An 18,803-nucleotide genomic window follows, 5' to 3' on the forward strand; every position below is an offset into this window, starting at 1 on the left:
ACCCTAGTGAGCAAATATATAGCCCAAATTTGTTTCTAAACAATTGTATTTTCATCATAATTTTATTTTATTTCATTAGCATTCACTAAACTTCACTTCTCGAGTGTGTTTTATATAACAGACAAGTACCATAAGTTTTAACATGCTGAAAATCATTTGGGTTAAGGGTAGCAGATTTTCTACTTAGCTTCCTATTTTCTTTATTCCTGAATTGAATTTCCATCTCCAGTCTGTTGATATTTTAACATGGAGCATTCTTAATCAAATACTCAGTCTTCTAGATTTAGCCATCATGGAATATTTTAAAAAAAAAATGTTAAGAAATTAGCTTCTCAGAAACCTGGATTTCAGCAACCATGTATATGTAGTCTCAGCTTTACTGTTTAATTGCAGGAAGAGAAAACACACAAAAATAATATATAGGCTATTAATTAAAAAAATTTAAGGGAGTAACTTGAAATGGTTGTCTAGACCAACACATTACATAGGAATATATCTTTATTATGTTTCAAAAAACTATTGATTGAGCTAGAAAAGAACACTCCTGGATTTTTTCATAAAGATACTAAATATTTTGCTATACATCCGATGAAAGAGGAAAAAGAAAACAAATAGGCTAAATATTAGAAAACTCAAACAGGAGAGGATTTCACCAAGTGTAAACCAGCCAAAAATTGAGTGACAATGTTGGTAAGATCACCAACATTGCACCAAGCTCACTGAGTATAAAGAGAAATTTGCAAATTGTAGCAAAGAAAGCCCAAAATGTTCTAGAGATATTTGTGCTTGGGCAAACCAGTCAGATACCTCATACCAAGTGGGGCAAATAAACTTAAAAAATCTCTCTTAGCAAACGTTTGTAAAGAAGACCCCCAATGGGCAACTTTCAAGCATACTGCATAAGTGTATCACTGCTGCTATACCCAGCATTGCATTCACTACAATAGGTGCCCATATATGGCTATCAATTTCAATATAACTAAAGCAAGGGTTCCAAATGGAATATATCCATAGTTTTTGAAAGATATGGTCAGCCAGATATCCCTCCCATCAGCTAAGATCTTTCAGACATTTGTAAATACCAATATAGTCCCAAAAGATTAGAGGAATCATAATATGCTACCTGTAGACCTCTCAGTCTGATTTCTATCCCCTCTAAAATTATGGAAGGTATGGTAAATGATGCCATCATACAAGACTTGACAGCCAATAACCTTTTACCCAACTGCCAACACAGTTTAAGGAAAGGCAGGTGGATAGACATAAACCTGCTCAATACATACAATTACATTACTCACCTCATTGATAAATAGGTTTCAGTTGATTTTTTTTTCTCATTGGCCAGGTTAAGGCATCTGGGAAGGTCCCTTATTGTTGACTGAAGCTTAAACTAGAATGCCTGTAATAAAATGAAGAAGCCATTGACTGGGCTATGATGCTAATGACAGAAAGAACACAGGTTGTTATAGTCTATACTTGTGAACACTCTCTAGTTTACTCCAACCCACAAGTAGTGAAGAGCAGAGTACCTCAGGACAGTTGGCTTGATGCAATGTTATTAAAAATTTAGATCATCAATGCCCCTGTCTGCCAAAAAATAAAATAACCTTATATACTGATGACTCCAAGCTTGCAGGGGCAGCAGATGCTGATGAAGCACGAGCCTCCCTGCAGATTGACTTGAACATCTTAGCCTACTAGTCAAAAAAGTGGCTGCTACAGTACAATGCTGAAATGTGCAAGGTGCTCTACCTAGTACTCAGTAGTGATAGGCAATATTACTCATTGAACAATCCTGGACTCAGCAGCCACTCTAATCTAGCACCAGCTAGGTTGAGAAGTGCCATGAGCATGTCCCATCACCTATTGCAAATGCAGGGGAGATATCTTGGCACCGTTAAAAGAACTTTTTCAGCCACAACCTGCAAGCTATTGAAGAGATGTACACCTTTAGGGTATGCCCAGTGCTGGAGTTTGGTACAACACTGGCTTCCCTTCAATTCAAGGGAGGTAAACAACTCCTCAAAAGTGTGCTACCAAACTGCAATACAACTTTAGAACTCTCTCTTGCCCTAAGAGACTTTTTGCATTGAAAATCTTAACCCTTGCCTGCTGAAGGAAAAGTTATGATCCTGTCTCAGTATTAAATTATCTTCAAGACAATCCGACATCAAGCCTGCTTTCCATCAACCCTGATCAGAGAACCCAGGGACAATCTCAGAACACGACTTAACAACCGACCCACTGACGAGAATTAGACACGTTTTGTCACAACCATGTTGTCCCACTTTGGAACTCTTGAAGCAATCAACTCTCTAGCCCTTGAGTCATTTAAGCATGGCACAGACTGGGAGTAGATGGGCTTGTGTCTACACTGTGATGCTGACGAGTACTCTACCCCGTTTTGAAGTCATCACTGATAGGCCAACATCATTGGAGAGCTATTCTGAGATGCCTGCATTTTGGACTTTTTGGTGATTAAAGGTACTGGCTCTATAATGTTTGTTATATTTTGCGCCCTTCTGGAGGGGGGGTTATTTTATGTTTTTTCATAAATTAATTAGATAAGTAAGTATATGATACAGTTTAAAATGAGCTGTATTACTTTTTTAGTCTTTCTTTTTTTAGAGTGTGAATGCCACAATTTTATCATTGAATATACAAAAATATAATATGACAGTATTAAATTAATTAAATTTTTTTTAATTTATACTTGTTCTAGAACAAGTGGACAAAATTAGACACCTACTAATGGTTAATTTCAATATTATTAAATATAATACAGTCTAATTCTAGGATTAATTTTGGTAAACCTCAAATGCATGACCTCTGCTCAAAGAAATATATTAATAAAATAAAAGTAGTGTCATTAGATTCATTATTTTATGATCTCCAAAAGTTTTATGGTCACACTTCTGACAATTCACTCCAGTACACCTCCTGAAGGTCATAGATATGCTACCACATAAGATCTTTATTTATGGTTTTCATCTCATGTTGTCATGTCTTCTTTGTCAACAGGTTTCCTGAATTCTTGACCTATGAAAAATAGTTGGCCTAAGTTATTGCATTTTAGTTTATTGGATAAAAATATTGTTTAGAAATTTGAATAACAATAGAAGAAAATAAAATAATTTGACTAATAGTAACATGTTCCATATTATGAAGTAAGAAATCTATTTTTTTAGCATTTTCACTATAGATCATAGGGCTATATTGGCAGCCGTTAGGGAGTTAGGATGCATTTTCAGGACAGCAACTATGAAAGTTAAAAGGTGTACAAAAATGGAATTTGATTGCAGACCAACTAATTTATTATAATACCACGTTGCCGTTAGAAATGGTCATGCACTACAAGTTTACTTCCATTAATTTCAAGTAATTTAACATGGCCTATTCTAGTTTAAATCTCTCTTTCAGTATAGTGTAGATCAGGGACGCCTAAATATGAAATGCTAATGTATTCGTACTAATGTGTGCTTTAAATGAGTTTCAACGATCGGGTCTGTTGTCAGTCAGGTCTCTTTAGCTATGCTATACCTTTATATCTCCTTCTTTTTATTTTTTTTTTATCATTATAAAAATACTTAAAAGGATTTTTACTAATCATGAAATACGTCCAAACTTTTATTCTAATTCAAATTGGCTAGATCAAAATGTGTTTTGAATTGAATAAAAACCAGGCCAAACTGTCTGAATGGGACATACGGACATCAGTGTTGCCTGTGGGTTCTGCTAGAGGAAACACTATAATCACAACAGAGTAATACATTTCACTTTCCTAATCAGTGCTCTCTCAAGAATATAATGTTTAATGTTTCACCTGTCCATTATTATCAGGTAAATGTCCCTTTTCTCCTAAATATGTGTATAATTATAAGTTAATCATATTTGCAGTTTAAATTTGCTTTGAGGGATTATCCTAATTACACTGACACCTGAAACACATCCCTGCGGCAAATAATATACCTAAAAGAAAAAAAAACTTGACCCAATTTAATAAATGGGAAAAATTATCAGACAGTCATGTCAAAATTATAAAATATATATCATATTCAATGAGAACAGAACCAGGAAAAAAAAGTCAATGTTAATGATTTTATACACAATAAAAAAGTAAATTTCAGAAGAAGTAAGGAGAGTTAAACTGTTACATTTTTAGTACTAATGCCCAATTGAGCAAGAAATCGACCCAATAAATCTGAACAGAAAACTGATAAAACTACAGCCTGGATCTGGCCTATACTAATGGACAAAAGTATGCATATGACGAGTTGTACAGATAAATGGTACATTAAAGGGACAGTTGGCAGAAATGGGTATTGATTTCTAGCAATCATAATTATTTACAAAGTAATTTATCTGACAAAAAGGAGTTAACCAAATATAAAAAAAGACGCAAACCGGAGGAAAATAGAGCTGGGTGGTGCCAAATAGGCTATGGACCTGTGTGGGAAAGTCAGAGATGATCAACCTGGAGAATTGAATTGACTGTAATGAGTTTTGGAAACTTTGGGCTGGATTGATAAAGCATGGGTCGGAATGTGGGATCTAACCTATCATCATCAAGAGGTATCTTTTGAAGGGGAGGACCCTCGATAAGCCACGAATTATAAATGGTTCCCTTAATGCACATGTGGGGTTGTGATCCCCTTACTGAGTCTTAGCCTTCTAAACTAGGCTTCTCAGAAGATAGTTTCCTATTACCAGTCACTACCTGTTCCGTCCAAACCTTTACTCATTTGCCCCAGTCCCTGTTCTGACCCTGTATTGGAATTGACACTTAGTCCCTCCAAACATTGCTCCTTGAGCCATATTTCCAAGTTTTATATTCAGTTGGCATCAACATTTGCTCTTCACTTGATCATGGGATAGACCCAGAGGAAACTCAATTGTGTTTCACTCAGATTTTTACCCATTTTTTCTGTACCCAAATTACTTTTACGTACCTGTACCTTTACTTGTATTTTTTGCTGTAAGTAATTTTAAATTATGTCATTTAGGTAAGTCGTGTTTTGATTCAAATGTGGATTTATTTTTATCATTGGAGGTTAAGGGGCTAGTTGACCTTGTCTCTTGACGAAGCAATTAATTTCCTGTTCAATAAATTCTCTTATAGAGGCTATGAAATATGGGAGCAAAAAGAACTATCTAGAGGTACTGCATTGACAACTGGTCTCACACAGGGCTCCAAATTCAATCTTCTTCTTTCCTTACTTGTTTTAAGTGAGCTTTGAGTTTAGTAATAATTTCCTATCCAAGCTCTGCTGATGACATGATTTTATAGAGAGCTGGGAAAGATGTGTCAGACCTTTGAGGGGTTTGACATTCAGAAAAATTCATTATTATTGCGTCAAGATATCCAGATAGCATACCTTAGTATATTTACCAGCTCCCTAGACAAGTTTTGAGGTACGGCTTCGGACTAGTTATGGAATTTCATGTTACAAAAGGAAAACGTACATACTCAGGCACAAAAATCTGTATTTTAAAAGGGGTGGAAATATTGGGTAAACCTTGGGGAGACAGCATTCTTATTTACCTCATAACTTCACCATGAATAGATGCGAAGCTCGACTTACATTAACTGTACTAAAACGTTTAAGTGGATTGGAGACATACATTATTTGTCCTCTGTCTCCTCACTCCACGCAAAAAAAAACATGAAGACCCCCCTCCACCAATACCAGGAAAGTTTCAACTCAATGATGTTCTCAAGGCGTATCAGATATGTTATTGTTATTACCTATATGCATAGGTTCTTTAAATTTACCTGTACCCCTCCCCCCCGTTAAAGTTTGTTTTGAACTTGCCCCCCCTCCTCCTGATAATTTAAACATACTACCACAAGCTATAACTCAGGTAATGTAAGAACTCTATTTTAATAACCTCAATAGGATACACATGGTTTTTTCTTTGTATGAATTCCCACTTAAACACGAATAGATTATAGGTGTCATAGGGAATGATGGTGCAAGAACCTCTAGGTGAATCAGAGAAAAGGGATCGAGTGGCCTCTCATCCCTCTGTCCCTTCCCTTCGAGTCAAAATTGAGGCCCCTAGCACTTCCCAACAGTTTCAAATTGACACCTGGAGGCATTCCAGAGATGCTGCAGAGGTGCTATTTTGATAACCTCATATATCATGTAGTATCAATGACTTACGTTATCCCTTTGGTGCGAAAACATTTTATATGATCCAAATTCACGATTCACATTTTTCAAATTCACAATTCACATGATTCTTTTGTGAAAATGTTAAGACGGTTTTAATACGACAATTATACCCATCTACCAATCGTAAAAAGTGAAGTACACTTGCTTATCCTTCCCCCTCCTTGAACGTTTGTACTGTCTTCATCAAGACACTCCTGAAATATTTCAGATGTAATAGTCTGGTATCCTGAATATGTATATTAGCCTGAGATATGCTTCTTCCCCTCCCCCATGGTAGATCTTGAGGTCTATTTGACCTCACAACACCTCCTGAATGTTTCAAATCTCTTCTCTGTCCCCTTCCTCGAGCTAAAAATTGGCGGTCTGAATGCCCCCTCCCGCCCTCACAAAAAGAAATTGCTGAAAATTTCAACTTGGTTGCCCAATCTGTTTGTAAGGTAGTTCATATAATGTTATCTTGATGACCTGGTAACACAGAGTGTCTCTTGATTTACCTTGCTACTGAATTGTTAATATATTTTAAGTCCTATACTCCTTTAAAATACATATATTCCCTTGATTCCTGTGGATACACAAAGGAAAATTTCTGGAAAGTTTCAACTTGGTCTCTCAAGCTGCCCAGGATGTTGTAGATATACTATTTTTAACTTTTTGGTGGATTTGCGGCAAAATATGTATAGCCTTTCTCTTCCTTCTTATAGAGGTTGTTAGATATAAGATATAGGAACAGAGACAAACGTATTTAGCTAATTCCCCAGCAGAAAATTTGAAATTTTCTTTTTCCTTCTGCTTCCTTCTCCGACACTATTGGAAGGTTTCAAAAATATCCTCCAAGCAATTCCTAAGCTATTCTTCATACTTCATTTGAAAACCTGGATGCAGATAGTCTGTTCTGATTTATATTATCCCTCCCACCTAATTAATAGTTCAATGTCCAATTGCCTTAAAGCGGGGCTTCCACGGCGTCAATAAAGTTAATAAATTATTCCGCAAAGTTACACACCGTAAAGTTCGTCGCGCTCACACATGATTTTTACCTTCCTGACTTTTTGGAAATTTTTTGAAGCAATTAATTTGAATTATTCACACGTTCATTCTTGAATATATCTGACATTATCTTTTGATAACTTTTTCAGTTTAATAAGTTAGTCTTAAGTTAGATGTTGTTTTTATTTTAAAATTTCCTAAAGAAGGCTCACAGATAAAAATGAGGACCCAATTCTTGACACATTGCTTCACTTATTTCCTTGAATGCGTTTTCAACACAAATTCTGTCCTTATGTTCCCTTTGTGAGGAACTGTATCACTAGTGAAATAAGCAAGTCTTCTGCTTCAATGTTCCACAGATTAGAGAAAAAAGTTCAAGACTGGCTATCTAATTAGGCCTAGTCTCTTTTAGCTGAATTGAAATTTTCCTAAAGTCTTCTCCTATTGGCTAAACTTTCTGGACCTTATTGAAAAAGTTAAATAAAGTTTAACTTTTTTCCAACAACAATAAAGTCAATAAATTTATAAGAGGAAAACAGTTTATTAACTTTATGGACAGTTTTATTAACTTTATTGACGCCGTGGGAGCCCTCCTTAACACTCACTGAAGTTTCAATTTGATACCCCAAGGTGTTCCTGAGCTATTGCATATATGCCATTATAATAAACTGGATAACAGAATAGTGTCTTTTGATTTACCTCATAACATATATGTGCATAAATAATAAATCTCATAGTATCTTGTGGTGAAAATTGTTTATTCTCACCGCCCCTCTCCAAAAAAGGTTTAACAAATTGTCTATAGAAAAATTTGGATTCAGTATCCCCCCCCCCCAAAAAAAAAATCCCGGAATCTTTCAAATACTATGTCAAATATGCCGTTGAAATTGTCACCGTTAAGTATTCCATTGAAAGTCCTGGTGTGGAAGTTGCCACCTCAGCAATATGAAAAATTTGGACAAACAGTACAGGAGAAATAGTGGTTCTTATTAAATTACTTTTGTTTGTTAAAAATCATTAGAACTTTTTATTTTCAGTTGATTAAAACCCCTTCTGATTTTTCATGATTACCCTTTAATAAAAAGTGAACCGTTTCGAAATATATATATGTTTTGCCTTTTCTCAGCTCGTCTTGGATGACTCACTGTTTTCGTATATATCTTCAGCATTTGCATCCCCATAGCCCAAGCACTTAGTTGTCTAAGTTTCATGCTGTTCAGGAAAAAAATTGACCCTTCTTGGGACCTGTTTCTTTTGAGGGGAAGGTTACGTCTCAGATTTATTTGTTAATGACGTTTCTCTTGGCCATGGAACTTGCATCTCCAAGTTTCAAACTGAAATAAGAATATTTTCGGCCTGGTTCTAGATTTTTATGCTCTTACCCTCCCTCCTCCCAAACAGCGAAATATTTGATCCTTTTGATCCTGAGAACGATTTTTTGGAAGCCTCAAGGTAATCACACACCCAACATAAAACATGCCCCTCTTTTTATAATAATACCTATGTTTAAACAATCAGTAATTTGTATTATTTGTGGCCCTTGTCCAAGGATCTATTTGGGGTAATATCATTCCTGGAGACCTATTTATTGGACCTTTCGACTATTTTAAACAAATGGGCTGTTTTAAAGTTTTGGTCGGATGTCTTTGAGGGTTGGAAGGGACAGGTTGCAAAAAAGGACTTAGGGGGCAATCTGGTCGCCCTCCAATCATTTTTGACTCGAAAAAAAGAGTACTAGAACTTCCGATTGAACAAGCACCATCCAAAATTTCTAAAACCACAATTTTTGTTCCAATCAGAATGGTTAAGGAAAAAATAATCATGCATTGAAGACATTTGGTCCTTTACTTAGCAGCTCTACTACGCTGCCTCTGATTAGCAAAAGCTGGAATTCGTTGTGGAAGGTATTTTTGATACTATCAATCTACCTTTGTATCAAAATGTGTTGAATTCTGGACTGTCCAAAAATAAAATTCTTTTCCACCTGTTTTCTATAACGATTAAAGGCAATTGTCTTGACATGGATTGTTACCTTAATTTTCACTAAATAGCTATCACAAGCTCTGGTTTCAAATGTCGGGTAATTGTGACCATTGTAAATTCAGTCCTATTTTTGGAAGTGCTAAATCTACCAACAGAGAATTTCTTGAGAGTAAAACTCCTTCAGAAGAGGTGGTTCAAATTCACTTCTTCATCTTTTTGAAATTCTAGTCTGATAGATCTAACTTCATAGTTTGTACCACATTGTTGTTCATTCAAACTCAAATTTATCTCTGTCAAAAATTAGACTCTTGGCTCATTGAGCTGTCAGTCTCATGCGTGGATGACATTATATTTTGTCTGATGATTTGCAGTGCTGCAAACGCTTGGTTGCTTTGTTTGGTGTTGGTTTTCTTGATATTGTATCATCAGTTGTTTCCTCAAAAACTAAAGTTGATGTTTTTGCTTGTTGTTAGCCTCCAAAATCAACGATCAAGGTTTGTCTTACTGCCATTTCTGTTACATCAAAACCTTATGGAGTCTTTAAAATTGTGATAAGAAGGACGCCTTAGCAGTTAGATTTAGAGTTTGATGTGATTCAGTAGATGATTTTTTGTTGATTTCTTTTATTGATATGACATGTTTTGAGTTGTAATATTCACTTTAGTGTGTCTGTGTGTCAGCATTAAAAATTTTTTTTTCATACTTATCTTGTTGCTTTTTTATGCAGGGAGAGCGGATAATATGGATACTTTTTGACAAGAGATTCAACGCATTTTTAGCAATGCTGTATCTCATTTAAAGATTTTACCAGCATAACACGGGACATTATGGACACTTTGACAGGAGGGTCAATAAATTTTTATTTACACTTATTTTTCCTTTGACAATTATACCAGCATAGACTTCATTTATTTGACTGCATTTGTGTAATTTATGACAGTACAAGGGGGGGTGTTACTCCGAACAGGGCTCCTTATATGGGCATAGAATACTGACAGGGCACCAAATATGGACATAGAGTCATTAGGGAGAACACGTGGTTAATGGGGTCAATGACATAAATTTATTGCGTAATCAAAGTGTGTCAACAACAACAACATCGACCTTGACATTCGCTGAGAGCGTGCACTTACAACAACAACAACATCGACCTTGGAACACCTGTGCTGTCGACCTCAATTCACCTATCGTGAATCAATAATTCCCCTTAGAAACAACAAATTAATTCCCCTTTCTTGACAGATCAATCAACCAATGACATCATCTCTCAGACTTTAAAAATTTCCGCCTAGAAACGATTCTCCAGGAATAGATCCAAGTCATTAATGTCTTTGCCTCGGAAACAACTCTTTTGGTCGAACTCCAAAGGATATTAATAGCCAAAGGCCATGGAAACAATTCTCCAAGAAACATCTTAGCGATGAATTGTTTTAGCGCGGGAATCAGGTTTCTTATTAATTTGAAATGCATTAGCGCAGAGATGCCAAAAACAAAAGGAACACGCTGAATTACGTTTAGGGATTATTTGGGCGAAAGTGTTTTAGACAGGTTATGGAACTATTTCGGCGAAACAGTTAGAGACATTCTGAAAGAAGATTTTTGAAGAGATTTTAGAAGAGAATTTAATGGTGAAACTCTGTGGTCGTTATAATACACAAGTTTCATTTGAACAGTATTGTGAGGTCCTCTAACCCAACCCCAAAGGGTTGCAATCCTCCTACCCCAACCCCGAAGGAAGCCCCCGGTCCTCAACGGTCTCCCAAGCTCCCAAAGGGCCACCGGCGCCACCAAAGGCCCCACCCAGACCCCCAAAGGCCATCCCCGGACCCCCCACAGGCCCACCGGGCTCCCAAACGATCAACGGGGTCCCAAAGACCCGCCCCCGGGCCCCACATGCCCCCCCGGACCCCCAAAGGTCCGACCGTTGCTCCCAAGGTCCTCAAGTTGCCCCAAAGGCCCTCCCCCGGCCCCCACAGATTCCCCGGACCAGAGAAGCGCTGCCGGGATGCGCCGTGGGCCAGGAAAGCGCCGCAGGATGTGCCGCAGGGATGCAAGAGATTGCTGTATATTAAGCTTGTAGTTTCGTAACCTTGTATTTGTCAGAGAGCCGGTGAAAGAGATTATTTTCAAATTAAGTTTAACAATATATTTAGAACATTATGTGAAAGGGAGGAGGGGGCAATACATTGCTTCTAACAGCTTCGTTGTAAGTAAATTATGTAAAGAGGGATGGCATTGCCTTCAATTCTACCGCCATCAGTGTAAAATGAAAACAAACAGTGCAGGGCTAGAAAAGTCTTTGGGAGTTGCATGAAGCTAATATTATGTATAAATTGAATAGCATTTTAACCTATGTTTGCAAAATATAGGCCTACAGGACGATGGGTTAACGATCTAATTAAAAGCCTATAGACCGGAAAATTTAATATTTTTCTAAATGGTAAAAATAGAAACAATGATTCCTATCATATGGCTATAGACTACTGATTGTCTAATAAAAACGTTTGATTTCTAAGCCTAATATATTTCTCACGAAATTTTTACTTTTTGCTTTACTGAAAAGAGATAAATGTTTCTTACTTCAGTGTCTAACCATTTCTATTCGAAATTTAGCGATTTTAGCTATAACAATTTTCCTAAATTTAGGGGAGGGGGCGTGAATCCATGATTTTTGTTGGGGGGGGGTAGCACTTTTAATAGTGACAAAATAGAAATGAAAAGATAAGTGTCTCTTACTTCAGTGTCTAACCATTTCTCTTCGAAATTTAGCGATTTTAGCTATAACAATTTTCCTACAGTTAGGGGCGGGGACGTGAATCGATGATTTTTGTTGGGGAGGGGGTTAGCACTTTTAATAGTGACAAAATAAAAATGAAATTTAATTTAAACACTTTTTTTTTCAGATATAATAATTTTTGGTGTGATTGACACAGAATATATTGGTCTGAAATATTCCGCAACTGGCATTATATTCGAAGCATCTTTCTTACTCCTAGACAATCAACGACGTGAAATTCATTGCTATAAATGGAACGTCAGATACAATATTTATAAGTACGAGAAAAACAGATGGAGTCCAACACTAAATTTTAAAAATCGAAATGGCTTTTACGCTAAAACCATACGACCACATAATGAAAATGGCTATGAAATAAAACATGTACAAGAGGAAATTCAGGAAATATGCAGTTTTTTCGGTGTGCAAGCTGTTTATGTTAGGGAAACGTGCCAACTGATAAACTCATACTAGAAAAATGTGATAAAAACATAGCATTATTCAATTTAGAAGACTTCAAATGTGAGAAATACCTGCATTCAGTCCATGACCCAGAAGATGAAGTTAGATATTTCACTAAATGGATACCGGAAAAGATACCTGACATGGAAAAATGCATCAGATATTCAAAGTCCTAAACTTGCTCCTCCTCATATAAAATTGATTAAGCTTCTTTTTTTTTTAAATACGTTATTATTTTTTTCAAATGTTTTAAATATTTTTAAGCAATAAATATCTTAAGCCTCAACCGTTTTTATTCTTTAGAATAGTCCATCGCCATGAAAATTATACTTTCAGATTCAACATGTCAGGGAACACACTTTCAAGTTCAGCATGTTGGAGAACCCTAAATAGTCACCCTAAAAAGGTAAGTTAACCCTAAAAGGTTAAAGAATTTTTCTGAAATTATCTTAAGCCTGAGACGTTTTTATTCTTTAGAATAGTAATTCGCCACGAAAATTAGACTTTCAGATCCAAAATGACACGGAACACACATTCAGGTTCAGCATGTAGGAGAACCCTAAATCCTCATCCCTAAAATGGTAAGTTAACCCTAAAAGGTTAAAGAATTTTTCTGAAATTATCTTAAGCCTGAGACGTTTTTATTCTATAGAATAGTCCATCGCCACGAAAATTAGACTTTCAACATGCCAGGGAACACACTTTCTAGTTCAGCATGTTGAAGAACCCTAAATAGACATCCATAAAAAGATAAGTTAACCCTAAAAGGTTAAAGAATTTTTCTGAAATTACCCTTTCAGATCCAATATGTCAGGAAACACACTTTCAGGTTCAGCATGTAGGAGAACCCTAAATGCTAATCCCTAAAAAAGGCAAGTTAACCCTAAATGGTTAAAGAATTTCTCTATTTATGCAGAGTTTCAACTAGCTATGGCTAAGTTTGCTAAAGACATGCTATTTTCTTGTGAAAACACACAAAATCAGAAAAAATGGTCAATGTTCCTTTAGTACCTACGCAATTAGACTAAAAGTGAAGATATTTATGCAGAGTTTCAACTAGCTATGGCTAAGTTTGCTAAAGACAAGCTATTTTCTTGTGAAAACACACAAAATCAGAAAAAAAGGTCAATGCTCCTTTAGTACCTACGCACTTAGGCTAAAAATGAAGATATTTATGCAGAGTTTCAACTAGCTATGGCTAAGTTTGCTAAAGACAAGCTATTTTCTTGAGAAAACACACAAAACCAGAAAAAATGTTCAATGTTCTTTTAGTACCTGCGCAACTAGACTAAAAATGTAGATATTTATGCAGAGTTTCAACTATCTATGGCTAAGTTTGCTAAAGACAAGCTATTTTCTTGCGAAAACACACAAAATCAGAAAAAAATGGTCAGTGTTCCTTTAGTACCTACGCAATTAGACTAAAAATGAAGATATTTATGCACAGTTTCAACTAGCTATGGCTAAGTTTGCTAAAGACATGCTATTTTCTTGCGAAAACACAAACAAAATCAGAAAAAAATGTTCAATGTTCCTTTAGTACCTACACAATTAGACTAAAAATGAAGATATCTATGCACATTTTCATCTATCTATGTATAAGTTTACCAAATACATACTATTTTCAGGCAAAAACATTGACACTGAGAAAAAAGGTTCATTTGTCTTCTAGTGCTTACATAATTAGGCTATAACTAAAAATATCTAAGCAGCTTTTAAACTAAATATTTATACGTTTGCTAATGACAAGATCTATTCTTGCGAAAACACAAACAAAAACAGAAAAAATGGTCAATGTTCCTTTAGTACCTACGCAATTGACTAAAAATGAAGATATTTATGCAGAGTTTCAACTAGCTATGGCTAAGTTTGCTAAAGACATGCTATTTTCTTGCGAAAACACAAACAAAATCAGAGAAAATGTTCAATTTTCCTTTAGTACCTACTCAATTAGACTAAAAGTGAAGATTTTTATACAGAGTTTCAACTAGCTATGGCTAAGTTTGCTAAAGACAAGCTATTTTCTTGTGAAAACACACAAAAATCAGAAAAAATGGTCAATGATCCTTTAGTACCTACGTAATTAGACTAAAAATGAAGATATTTATGCAGAGTTTCAACTAGCTATGGCTAAGTTTGCTAAAGACAAGCTATTTTCTTGCGAAAACACACAAAATCACAAAAAATATTCAATTTTCCTTTCGTACCTACGCACTTGAGATAAAAATGAAGATATTTATGCAGAGTTTCAACTAGCTATGGCTAAGTTTGCTAAAGACAAGCTATTTTCTTGCGAAAACACAAACAAAATCAGAAAAAATGTTCAATGCTCCTTTAGTACCTACGCAATTAGACTAAAAATGAAGATATTTATGCAGAGTTTCAACTAGCTATGGCTAAGTTTGCTAAAGACAAGCTATTTTCTTGCGAAAACACAAACAAAATCAGAAAAAATGGTCAGTGTTCATTTAGTAACTACGCAAAGAGACTAAAATTGAAGATATTTATGCAGAGTTTCAACTAGCTATGGCTAAGTTTGCTAAAGACTTTATATTTTCTAGAGAAAACACACAAAATCAGAAAAAATTGTCATTTTTCCTTTAGTACCTACGCAATTAGACTAAAAATGAAGATATTTATGCAGAGTTTCAACTAGCTATGGCTAAGTTTGATAAAGACAAGCTATTTTCTTGTGAAAACACAAACAAAATCAGAAAAAATGTTCAATGTTCCTTTAGTACCTATGCAATTAGACTAAAAATGAAGATGGAAAACACACTGAAAAGCCATACTAAGCGTTATATTTGTGAGGTTAGGTTAGGTTAGGTTAGGTCTAGGAATAACAGGTTATGTTAGGTTAGGTTACCCTCGCTATTGAAATCCCCCACCCTCTCCACCAAACTCAAATTTTCCAGAGGATTTTAAAATCTCCCTCCCCCCCCCAAACTCAAAAATTTCTAGGAACGTATTTCCATCGTATTTAAATATTTTCATAGGAAAACCTGCTTGCCGAAACTATAAAAAAAAAACGGAACTTTAGCAGCTAGTACATATTTACATCGTATTTTAAATATTTTCGTTGGAAAACACACTGAAAAGCCATATTAAGAGCTATATTTGTGAGGTTAGGTTAGGTTAGGTTAGGTCTAGGAATAACAGGTTAGGCTAGGTTAGGTTACCCTCGCTCTTGAAATCCCCCCACCCCCTCCCCCAAACTCAAAGTTTCCAGAGGATTTTAAAATCCTCCACTGAAAAGCCATATTAAGAGCTATATTTGTGAGGTTAGGTTAGGTTAGATTAGGTTAGGTCTAGGAATAGCAGGTTAGGGTAGGTTAGATTAGGTTAAGTGGCCGGCCACTTACCCTAATCTAACCTACCCTAACCTGCTATTCCTAGACCTAACCTAACCTAATCTAACCTAACCTCACAAATATAGCTCTTAATATGGCTTTTCAGTGGAGGATTTTAAAATCCTCTGGCAAATTTGAGTTTGGGGGGAGGGGGTGGGGGGATTTCAATAGCGAGGGTAACCTAACCTAACTTGTTATTCCTAGACCTAACCTAACCTAACCTCACAAATATAGCTCTTAGTATGGCTTTTCAGTGTGTTTTCCAATGAAAATATTTAAAATACGATGTAAATATGTACTAGCTACTAAAGTTCCGTTTTTTTTTATATTTTCGGCAAGCAGGTTTTACTATGAAAATATTTAAATAAGATGGAAATAAGTTCCTAGAAATTTTTGAGTTTGGGGGGGGCGGGGAGATTTTAAAATCCTCTGGAAAATTTGAGTTTGGTGGAGAGGGTGGGGGATTTCAAGAGCTAGGGTAACCTAACCCAACCTAACCTGTTATTCCTAGACCTAACCTAACCTAACCTCACAAATATAGCTCTTAGTATGGCTTTTCAGTGTGTTTTTCCATCTTCGTTTTTAGTCTAATTGCGTAGGTACTAAAGGAACATTGAACATTTTTTCTGATTTTGTTTGTGTTTTCGCAAGAAAATAGCTTGTCTTTAGCAAACTTAGCCATAGCTAGTTGAAACTCTGCATAAATATCTTCATTTTTAGTCTAATTGCGTAGGTACTAAAGGAACATTGACCATTTTTTCTGATTTTGTGTGTTTTCGCAAGAAAATAGCATGTCTTTAGCAAACTTAGCCATAGCTAGTTGAAACTCTGCATAAATATCTTCAATTTTAGCCTATTTGCGTAGGTACTAAAGGAACATTGACCATTTTTTCTGATTTTGTTTGTGTTTTCGCAAGAAAATAGCTTGTCTTTAGCAAACTTAGCCATAGCTAGTTGAAACTCTGCATAAATATCTTCATTTTTAGTCTAATTGTGTAGGTACTAAAGGATCATTGACCATTTTTTCTGATTTTGTTTGTGTTTTCGCAAGAAAATAGCTTGTCTTTAGCAAACTTAGCCATAGCTAGTTGAAACTCTGCATAAATATCTTCATTTTTAGCCTAAGTGAATAGGTAATAAAGGAACACTGAACATTTTACTTATTATTTTATATGTTTTCGCAAGAAAATAGCTGGTCCTTAGCAAACTTAGCCATAGTTAGTTGAAACTCTGCATAAATATCTTCATTTTTAGTCAAATTGTGTAGGTACTAAAGGAACATTGACCATTTTTTCTGATTTTGTGTGTTTTCAAAAAGAAAATAGCTTGTCTTTAGCAAACTTAGCCATAGCTAGTTGAAACTCTGTATAAATATCTTCACTTTTAGTCTAATTGCGTAGGTACTAAAGGAACACTGACCATTTTTTCTGATTTTGTTTGTGTTTTCGCAAGAAAATAGCTTGTCTTTAGAAAACTTAGCCATAGCTAGTTGAAACTCTGCATAAATATCTTCATTTTTAGTCTAATTGAGTAGGTTCTAAAGGAGCATTGACCATTTTTTCTGATTTTGTTTGTGTTTTCGCAAGAAAATAGCTTGTCTTTAGCAAACTTAGCCATAGCTAGTTGAAACTCTGCATAAATATCTTCATTTTTAGTCTAATTGCGTAGGTACTAAGGGAACATTGAACATTTTTTCTGAGTTTGTGTGTTTTCGCAAGAAAATAGCTTGTCTTTAGCAAACTTAGCCATAGCTAGTTGAAACTCTGCATAAATATCTTCATTTTTAGTCTAATTGCGTAGGTACTAAAGGAACATTGAACATTTTTTCTGATTTTGTGTGTGTTTTCGCAAGAAAATAGCATGTCTTTAGCAAACTTAGCCATAGCTAGTTGAAACTGTGCATAAATATCTTCACTTTTAGTCTAATTGCGTAGGTACTAAAGGAACATTGACCATTTTTTCTGATTTTGTGTGTTTTCGCAAGAAAATAGCTTGTCTTTAGCAAACTTAGCCATAGCTAGTTGAAACTCTGCATAAATATCTTCATTTTTAGTCTAATTGCGTCGGTACTAATGGAACATTGAAAATTTTTTATGATTTTGTTTGTGTTTTCACAAGAAAATAGCTTGTCTTTAGCAAACTTAGCCATAGCTATTTGAAACTCTGTATAAAAATCTTCTTATTTAGTCTAATTGCGTATGTACTAAAGTATCATTGACCATTTTCTGTGATTTTGTTTGTGTTTTTTCAAGAAAATAGCTTGTCTTTAGCAATCTTAGCCATAGCTAGTTGAAACTGTGAATAAATATCTTCATTTTTAGTCTAATTGTGTAGGTACTAAAGGAGCATTGAACATTTTTTCTGATTTTGTTTGTGTTTTCGCAAGAAAATATCTTTTCTTTGTCTAACTTAGACACAGATATTTGAATATCATATTAAATATATTCAATTTTATACTAATTGTGTTGGTACTAAATGATCATAGAACATTTTTCTGATTTTTTGTGTTTTCGAAAGAAAATAGCTTGTATTTAGCAAACTTAGCCATAGCTATCTGAAACTCTGCATAAATATCTTCATTTTTAGCCTAATTGCGTAGGTACTAAAGGAACATTGACCATTTTTTCTGATTTTGTGTGTTTTCACAAGAAAATAGCTTGTCTTTAGCAAACTTAGCCATAGCTAGTTGAAACTGTGCATAAATATCTTCAATTTTAGTCTAATTGCGTAGGTACTAAAGGAACACTGACCATTTTTTCTGATTTTGTGTGTTTTCACAAGAAAATAGCATGTCTTTAGCAAACTTAGCCATAGCTAGTTGAAACTCTGCATAAATAGAGAAATTCTTTAACCATTTAGGGTTAACTTGCCTTTTTTAGGGATTAGCATTTAGGGTTCTCCTACATGCTGAACCTGAAAGTGTGTTCCCTGACATACTGGATCTGAAAGGGTAATTTCAGAAAAATTCTTTAACCTTTTAGGGTTAACTTACCTTTTTATGGATGACTATTTAGGGTTCTCCAACATGTTGAACTTGAAAGTGTGTTCCCTGGCATGTTGAAAGTCTAA

General features: G+C 35.2%; 2 protein-coding genes across 4 annotated transcripts in view; one reads left to right on the forward strand and one right to left on the reverse strand.

The window, feature by feature from the left end:
• The window catches only part of LOC148943438 (uncharacterized), a 12,432-nt gene extending 11,477 nt beyond the window's left edge, over positions 1-955 (reverse strand). Inside the window, exon 1 of the mRNA XM_089101136.1 lies at positions 897-955. Within this exon, the coding sequence (XP_088957262.1) occupies positions 897-955 (59 nt within the window). The remainder of the gene's footprint in view (positions 1-896) is intronic.
• Positions 1-18,803, forward strand: part of Fnta (farnesyl transferase alpha) — a 31,966-nt gene that overhangs the window by 4,087 nt on the left and 9,076 nt on the right. The window lies entirely within an intron of this gene.

The sequence above is a fragment of the Artemia sp. Qi Xiang Cuo genome, chromosome 15 (assembly GCF_049724085.1).
Source record: "Artemia sp. Qi Xiang Cuo chromosome 15, ASM4972408v1, whole genome shotgun sequence".
Lineage (NCBI taxonomy): Eukaryota > Metazoa > Arthropoda > Branchiopoda > Anostraca > Artemiidae > Artemia > Artemia sp. Qi Xiang Cuo.